Source organism: Nuphar pumila, chromosome 14 (assembly GCF_984573655.1).
Source record: "Nuphar pumila chromosome 14, dmNupPumi1.hap1.1, whole genome shotgun sequence".
Lineage (NCBI taxonomy): Eukaryota > Viridiplantae > Streptophyta > Magnoliopsida > Nymphaeales > Nymphaeaceae > Nuphar > Nuphar pumila.
The window spans coordinates 89,998,681-90,008,309 of record NC_143262.1 but is presented as its reverse complement, the minus strand read 5'-3'; the positions used below and the strand labels follow the sequence as shown (position 1 = coordinate 90,008,309).

At 37.0% G+C, this 9,629-nt stretch overlaps 1 protein-coding gene across 1 annotated transcript; it reads right to left on the bottom strand.

Annotated features, from left to right (window-relative positions):
• Positions 1-495, bottom strand: LOC149817362 (uncharacterized protein At5g01610-like). The gene has a single exon (XM_089987067.1). It carries the CDS (start codon positions 493-495, stop codon positions 1-3), a length of 495 nt encoding a protein of 164 aa, XP_089843193.1.
• Between the last annotated feature and the right edge of the window lie 9,134 nt (positions 496-9,629).

Genomic DNA, 9,629 nt, shown 5'->3' with positions numbered 1-9,629 from the left:
CTACGAATTGGCGATCGCCGCTTTACTATGACCATCGTCGTTGTCGTCGTCGCAATCAAGCCCGCACCCGCACTGCGGGCACACATAGAAATTCTCGAGCGGGAAAGACGCAGAGAAAGGACCAACATAGAAATCCAATTGTTTATCCCCCCTGCTCACCTCTGTGATGCTCAACCAGACGAACACGACTTTCACGCTCACGCCCTGCAGGTTCTTCAATGATCCACGTCTCAGAACGCCCGTGATCTTGCTCTTGTATTCCAATGTATAGCCCGCTTCGATACCAAATTTGCAGGACTCGTCCAGATGGGCCACAAAGGTCCCATCCTCATTGAAAACATAGCTTTTCACACCCTTTGGAAGGATTCCCTTGGGAAAATTGCAGCTCTCCAACACCTCATACGCCGTTAGGTTTTGGTTTTGATGGGATCTCACGAAACCCAATAAGAATCCAACGATTAGGAGGATACCCACCAAAGATTTTGGGGGAGACATGGCTGAGAGAGGGGAGTTGATGGTGGGGATAGAAACCCTAGAAGATTGATGGGTGATTAGGGAAATGTTCAATCTAGGGTTCTTGGGGATGTTGGTGCTGAATTGGGTGTGGGGAAGAGGATGGGGAAGTGAAAAAAGGAAGATGGTTTCTTTCAAAATTTCCAAAGACAGTAGGGATAGAAGGTGGTTTATCCTTATGCTGAGGCTTTCAGTTTTTTGACCTAAACAAGGCAAAGTTTCCGTAGCAAACAGCCTTCTCCAAGTAACAGATTTGAGAGAGAGAGCATTGTCATAAATAAATACATCGCCTGCCAACCAGTCTTTGCTTGCTCGGTTAGGTGACGCTGAATTTTATTTTATAATTTATGTTTTTAATGGAGATGTAATTTATGTTTTAATATACCAAAGAACATTGTATATTAGGTTACCAATATGCCTAAGAAGCTTTAACCTATTGATTTTTACAAGATTTTTGTATATAATAAATAGAGGAAACTAAAATTTGTAAACTAGTATGAACTGTCATTTTCATAGTTTTTTTTGCAAGTCTAACCATGCAGATGCATTGGGTGTAGTCCATTAGCTTGGAATCTACTACTGAATTAATGTAATAAATGTGATTTTCTATGCTTGAATATTTACAAAAATTTTAAGCCATTGATTTTTAAGCTTTAAAAGATCTTTCTTATACATCTAATCGGATGACCTAAGAGTGTTTCTATAAAACAAAACATCTAGATCTCATCCATTTGGTGAAAAGATAAAAAAAAGAAAATTATGAAAATCTTGGTGCATACCCGTTTACATATTTTGCAGGTTTGTATATTCCATTTACCCTAGTAAATAGCTGTTAAAATAATTATAATAAGAGAGCTAGCATTGATTTGGAAGCACATGATGCAAAAAATATAGTCATCCTCCAAGTAATTAGTCTTGGCCTAAAGGTAGATGTGGTTATCAATTTATCATGATGGATTTTGTATCTAATATGATTCAAATTATACGCCTTTGTCCTTTCCTAGGGCCAAGTTATTTAGATCGATACACAGCTTTTAGAGTTCTATACATTTGAAATATGGATTGATAGGTTCTGCACTGTTTATATTACTTATCCTCCCATTGACTTGGTCTAAGGCCAAGCAAAGAACAATTTCTGCCGCTGCTCTTTTTAGTTTCTCTATTCGTTGGAAGAAGCAGTTATATATCTTGTAATAACATGAGAAACACATACAACTGTTGACTCTTCAACAATGAAACTTGTAGTTGGCCTAGGTGACAGGTTTGAGTCTAGGGCCCAGAAACGCGACGAGCTGCTCTTGGTTCGGCTCGTAAAGTGTTGTCCAAACTCGTAAAATAGGCTTGGCAAGCTAAAAATGCAACGGTGCTCCAGAAGTACCTATTCCCACATACTAGAAATCATGGTTGTAGGTTGTATCATCTCAATTAAACCTTATGGATGTACACAATATAGTTTATTTGATAGGTGGATCATGTTTTTTTGACATAAAAATAAAATTTTTTAAGTCTTGAAATTTTGATACATTGTGAGCTATTGATTTTTAAAGGTCTTAAAAAACATACATGTACACGATCTAAAATTTATCATATCTATAGGGTCTGATCAACTAAAAAAGTTTAAAAAAATTGAAAATCTAAAGCTTCTATTATGTGAAAGTAGGTACTTGGGGGAGCAAGGTATCGTTACCATATAGATATATATATATATATATATATATATATAATCATGTAGAGTATAGATTTTTAAAGTGTTTAGCTTGCAAGCAATAAGTTTAGAGTTCATGTTACTAGTCATTGCCTGTAGCTTTAAAACAATGTAATGGGCCAGTTTGAGCTTGACTTATCAGGTTTAGAATCTAACTCTATTAATTTTAACTTTGCAAAAGGTCTCAACAGATTTTGGTCCCTTAGAGGCGGGATGAGATCAGGTGATATTGAAAATCACCACCAATGGTGATTTTTTACATTATGATTGTATTGAGCACCACCATGGGGTGTCCTTTTGGTCTTTTTAAGAACATTTTCTTACCACCTTTTGGGCTCCCTCAAAAAGCATTTTGGTGGTTCTTACGTACCCTCCGTACAGCATGAGTGGTGGATATTGAAAATCACCACCCAGGCTGCAATCCGCCATAACTCAATCCATGTTACATTTTTCACATGAAAATCAATGGATTTATCCATATTTCAAATTCATCTGATCCAAGAACAAAAGGATTCAGATCACAATGGGGTCTCGACTCCATGTAGATCTGAGTTAATATCCTATCTAAAACTGGGCTCACTCCCAAAAAATGCCGACTTTATCCTCTTCATAATGACAAAATGTCAGTTTTGCATCTCTCTCTCTCTCTCTCTCTCTCTCTCTATATATATATATATATATATATATATATATATATATATATATATATATATATAGGTGCTAAATGAGTTTTTCAGGATTTTTTTTTTTCAAATTCTGACCGCACAGTTGCGATTTATGTACTCAATTTTATAGGAATCAGCTCTTAAAGTGTTCCATTCAGACACATGGGTGAGTTTTTATAAGATTCAAAAAATCAACTGTCCAAAATCTTTGTAAATTTTTTAATCTTCAAATATCATTTTTTTTCAGCGAAAACACATGATTCAGGTGTGGATTTCTGGTACCATGCCCAACACATTTATGGGGTCGGAACAACCAAAAAATACTGAAAGAACAGAAAAGCCCATTTATCATTTAACATATTTTATGTAGCACCTACCCATTTATCGATATATTATCGAAGCAGGTTATAGGTCTCCCCCCGAACAGGGGAGTTAGTTACATCTCATGTTCGGGGGTCCCAAAGAGCACCACGTATGTAAGCATGTGCGTCTCGTATCCCCATGTTTGTCAGCATTAATTATCGTTGGAGTTTGATGCGATTGCAAAGACTTAAGTACCCTCGCCTTCATTGGTGCAAAAAAAATGACGATTCTTGAAAAGGAGTGGTTGTAAAGACTTAAGTGCCCCGAAGATGATTATTTAAGACCCAGTTTCTGCACTGCAGGATTATCCGAGAAAGAAATCTCCCCTGGAGGAGACCATGAACATCAACCCTCTCACTCTCTCTCTCCCTTCTCTTTCTGCTTCTGTGCACATCCAGCAGAAGATCCTACATTGCTCCATCAAACACCGACTGACCTGCACATTGACTGTTGTGGAGCCTGATTCAGAGTTTTTACCCTTACAGGACGAGGGTTTGGGGGCTCCTCCCAGCATGGGTAGCATCATTTAACTAAATGAGTTGTAGATCCTGATTCAGAGTTTTTACCCTTACAGGAGAGGGGTCGGGGGGCTCCTCCCAACGTGGGTAGCATCATTCAACTTGAAGAGTTGTGGAGTCTGATTCAGAGTTTTTACCCTTATAGAAGGGGGGTCTGAGGGCTCCTCTCAGCGTGGGTAGCATCATTCAACTTGATGAGTTGTGGAGTCTGATTCAAAGTTTTTTCCCTTATAGGAGGAGGGTTTAGGGGCTCCTCTCAGCGTGGATAGCATCGTTCAACTTGATTCATTGTGGAGCTTGATTTAGAGTTTTTGCCCTTATAGGAGGAGGGTTTGGGGGCTCCTCCCAGCGTGGGTAGCATCATTCAACTTGATTCGTTGTTGAGCCTGATTTAGAGCTTTTGCCCTTACAGGAGGGGGTCCGGGGGCTCCCCCCGGCACGGGTTCCGGGTGTCGTGGTCAAAAAATGCATAGAGTATCATGGTGAGAAAGACATATTTTTGTTCCAAGCAAGGTTGGAAGAAATCAATGGAAAATCCAACAAGGAGCATGCCAGAATCAAGATGTGGATGTCAAGCGAGAATGGTGTTGTGCAACTCAAATAACACAGAATAATAGGGGTCTGGTTTTTAGTTAAAATGGGAAATAAAATGACAATAGAAATCGCTGAAAATTTACAAAAATAAACTAGACTCAATAACGAAGACACCACTTTTTACGGATTTAGAATATGATCTTCAGTTAGAGAGATATGATCCTGACAAGTTGGTCCCAATTCGGGTAGCGATTTACAGTGATTTGCTTACTGAATAACACTACAAATCGCTATAGTGATTTGCAGAAGACACTACAAATCGCTATAGTGATTTGCGAAAGACACTACAAATCGCTATAGTGATTTGCGGAAGACACTACAAATCGCTATACTGATTTGCGGAAGATACTACAAATCGCTATAGTGATTTGCGATAATACTATAAATCGCTATAGTGATTTGCGGAAGACACTACAAATCGCTATAGTGAGATTCAACAACACTATAAATCATTGTGGGGGCTCGTTGGAGACCCAAAAACACTATAAATCGCTATAGTGATTTGCGGAAGACACTACAAATCGTTATTGAAAAGCCGGATAACACTATAAATCATTGTGGGGCTCGTTGGAGACCCGAAAATACTACAAATCATTGTAGGAAAGCCCGATAATACTACAAATCGTTGTTGGAAGGCCCAAAAAATTTTTGGTTCGGAGGGCGCTGCCCCCCGAGGCCCCCGCCCGCTGACCGTGCAACGGGATCCGTGCCGGGGGGAGCCCCCGGACCCCCCTCTTGTAAGGGCAAAAACTCTAAATCAGGCTCCACAACACAGCAAGTTGAATGATGTTACCCACGTTGGGAGGAGCCCCCAAACCCCCTCTTATAAGGGCAAAAACTATGAATCAGACTACACAACTCATCAAGTTGAACGATGCTACAGTCAGTGTGCAGGTCAGTCGATGTTTGATGGAGTAATGTAGGATCGTCTGTTGGATGTGCACAGAAGTAGAGAGAGAAGGGAGAGAGAGTGAGAGGGTTGATGTTCATGGCTTTCTCCAGGGGGAACTCTTTACCTCCCTTGATTTCTTCTCTAGAGAGAGAGAGGGGGTTTTAGAGTGTTTTACGGAGAAGGAAGAAGAAGAAGATGACGATGAAAAGTTCAAACTGGCATTTTTGATGGCTCAGGTTTGTTTCATCGGATGACCATCGAATCGTCGGCTGACCATCGTTTCGCCGGATTACCATCGGCGAAACGATTAAGGTTCATTTTGCTGGGTAGACTTTGAAGAGTCAACATCATCCTTGACTTTCTAAATGGAGGACATGTTTATCCTTTTTTTGAACTTTTTGTTTTTTCTTTTTTGAATGAAAGGCATTTTTGTCATTTTTTCAAATCATTGCTTTATGAGAAGAATAGCAAGAAAGGGTACTTAAGTCTTTGTAACCACACCAGACTTCAATGCTAAGTGATGTCAACATACACGGGAATACGAGTCCCATGTGCTTGTATACGTGGTGCTCATTCAGACCCCCGAACACAGAAGTGGGATTCAGTGAATCATCGGGGGCGAACATACACCACCCTCCCATATATTATACAAGTTGATCTCACTCATGCTAGTCGTTGCATTAGGCATGGTCCAATTGCTTGGAATTGACTATTGAATCATCATAATCGGATCAAGAAATATGATTTTTTATACCATCATAATCCGTTCATACCATTTTTTGCAAATCTAATCCTGCTCATGCATTTGGTGTGATCCATTTGCTTGGAATGAACTATTGGATCATCATAATCGGATCAAGAAATATGATTTTTTATGCTTGCATATTTACAAAAATTGAGTCATTGATTTTTAAGCGTTAAAAAATCCTTCTTATACATCATAATCGGATGATCCAAGAGTTTGTTTCTATAAAAATATGCATCTAGATCGCATCCGTACGTTAAAATTTAAAAAAAAATAAATAAAACCTATGAAAATTTAGGTTTATACCAGTTTCATATTATAGTTATCCCCATATAGGAAAACTAAAATATGCAAACTAGCAAAATATGTAAACTGATATGAATCGAGATTTTCATATTTTTTTTTCAAATCTAACCTTACAGATGCCTTCGGCGTGGTCCATTTGCTCGGAATCGACTATTGGATCATCGTAATCGGATCAAGAAATGTGATTTTTTATGCTTGCGTATTTACAAAAAAATTGAGTCATTGATTTTTAAGCATTAAAAGATCCTTCTTATACATCTTAATCCGATTATCCAAGAGTCTGTTTCTATAAAACCATGCATCTAGATTGCATCCATACAGTGAAATTTTATAAAAAAATAAAAAAAAAACCATAAAAATCTTGATTCATAACAGTTTATATATTTTAGTTACCCCTTATATAAGAAAACTGAAATATGTAAACTGGTATGAACCAAGATTTTCATAGGATTTTTTTTGCAATGCATTCAGCATGGTCTACTTTGCTTGTAATCGACTATTGGATCGTCGTAATCGGATCAAGAAAAGTGATTTTTTATGCTTGCATATTTACGAAAATTCTGAGTTGTTGACTTTCAAGCATTAAAAGATCCTTCTTATACATCGTAATTGAATGATCCAAGAGTCTTTTTTTATAAAACCATGTATCTAGATTGCATCCGTGGTGAAATTAAAAAACCTATAAAAATCTCGTTATATATTTGACTAGTTTACATATTTTAGTTACCATATATATATATATATATATATATATATATATATATATATATATATATGACTGGCAGAATAAGAGAATCGGTGGAGATTCATCGGTTTGGTTGTCTATTTTTGCCACCTTTTTCACAATTTAATCGATCAAAATATTAGTTGGCGCCTTAAGAAACTCATTAACGTTCATCTTTTTGTTTATTATTCATCATTCATCAAAAAAGTAGTGGGGTTTCTTCAATATTGATAAAAAAAAGGAATTTCATTCAAGGGCCAAACTTTTTTCCTATTTTCAAATATCGGCTTCACTTTTTTAAAATTTCTTATATGGTCAAACTTTTTCTGAAAACTGAAAACTGTCAAATAGGGACCTCAGGTCAGCATCCATAATTTTGGAAGTTGTGATTTTTTTGTCTTTTAAAAGTGAAAAATTCTCATTCATCCTCATAACAAAAAAAAGGGCCAATATTTTGGACTGTTGATTAGGAAGTTAGATTTAACCTAGGGTTAGTAAACAACAATAAAGATAGCCAGATAGGCCCTTGCCCCTTGTTTGACAGTTTCTAGGAAAACAGAGGGCATTGTCAGGAAATTCAGAAACATGTGGCCCGTATTTGGTATTAGGGCCAAAAGGATGTCCCGTATTTGTTATTAGGGCAAAAGGTTGGCCCGTAATGGATTTTTGCTATAAGTAAACATGACCGCATTGCATTTTTCTTTCAAAATTTTTCTCTCATTCGGAATGGTTGGAAAAGTTGTCATTTTTTCTTAGCATTTTCTCGCTTTCAAATGTGCCCTATGAGAATTTTGTCTTTTTCACCAATATTGATAAATAAGCTTTCATGAGTATATTACTGGTGATTCTCCAATAATGACAAATAAACACTACCAACATCACACTTCTATAGATAAATAAAAAATATTTGCTTTATTTTTTAAGCTTTCTGTTAGGTTCTAGCACTAATGAAAGCTAGGCCAGTGGCATGAGGAAATGTGCTGCCACTAATTTCGAAAGTTTTTACTATGTTTTCGAGTCAATCTTGATCGTAGCAATTGGCGATTTTGTTTAGCATCAAGTTTGGAAACCCAACTTTTGTGGTGGCTTACCAAGGTGGGCTCCGCTTGTCTGGCAAGAGCAGTTAGTGCACGTCACCTTGTGTTGGGATGTTGAAAGTTCGAATCCCAATGGTATGGTTGTATAACTGGTAGGGGTCTGCCTAACTGCAGCTTTCTCTGTCAAAAAAACTTGTGGTAGGTTTCAGATGAAATTGAGATTGTGTTGCTGCTATCACTATTTTCATATTGCTGGTGATGAGAATAGTGAAAGGAATTTAGATTGTTTTGTATATGGGGATGAAATATATGTTGGACCAACGAATCAGGAGGCTGTACTCATTAAAGAAAGTTTTCAAAAGAATTGTTTCCATGAAGTATTTTCAATGCAAATGGGGATGTGATGAAATTCACCCTGTGAGATGGTCCTGTAGTTCTTGCATTTGTACAGAGTTGTTTGAGTGGCACATTTAACATTGTGTTAATGACTTGATGTTGTTCAATAAAGAAAGTGTAGTCTGTATGCGCAGCCCATACAAATAATCTTGCTCATGTAGCATTGCTGCTTTTCTGTAATGATCAAACATACACCTTTGTGCAAAGTAGATGCTGTAATGCTATAATTTGTAGAGACTCACATTCATCTCTTTTAACCCATTTTTTGAAAAATCAACAGCAATTTAATACCACTTTCGCGTTGCAGAGTTTGACATTTTTGGCCAGTTTGGATGTCAACCATGTTCAAAGTACTTGAAACCTCTTACTAGCACCTTCAGCACTGTGAGCCACTTCCTAGTCAGAGATTGATGTCTTTATCCTGCTTGTTTTCCTTGCATCTAAGGTTCAAAAAAGACTCAAGGATCATTTTTCAAGATTTTCCTGATTTGTATAAATATAATAAAAATGGTGAAAAAAGGAGAAATGGGGAAGCAACTAGGTCTAGATTAGTCTGTTGACATCCAAAGTATAGTCACAAAGGGGAAAAAAACAAAGGACAACTTCTCACATGGCCCAGGATTATGTTATGTACCAATCTGAAACTAATATTTGGAAAAAATTCCGTTTACACAGAAAGCAGAATACATTTGCATAAACATATAATGTGTTTATTTCTTATTTTAAAGTTTTTTTTTTCTCCCTTTCAGACTAACTCTTTTAGATGCTTCTTTGCATAATTATATTTTTGTAGTGCGAATACGCATCCTCCTCTTAACATGCACAAGAATCCAATTTTCACAGAAATACGTGTTGCTACTCAGATGAACTATTTATTTAATACCTAGTCTGTTCACAAAATTCTTTTTTTCTCTTGACACCAACATTTTGGATTTCAAGTATGTATTAAGAGGACATTTAGCAAAAAAAACGGTTATTCTTGATCATTCTAGCATCGGCTACAAAGTAAAAGAAGATAGAAAGCAAGCACATATATCATAACTTATGATAAAGCCCTGATTTCTTGAGAAAGTTCTTTTTTTTCTTATCCATCTGTTTCTTTCTGCTCTGAACCACATATATTTGTGGATACTCAAGTACAGAACTTTTTGTGAAGTTCCCAACAATGTAT

Bases quoted from the DNA above. Each gene is read 5' to 3' on its own strand.
- LOC149817362 (XM_089987067.1), bottom strand. From the start codon at position 495: ATGTCTCCCCCAAAATCTTTGGTGGGTATCCTCCTAATCGTTGGATTC.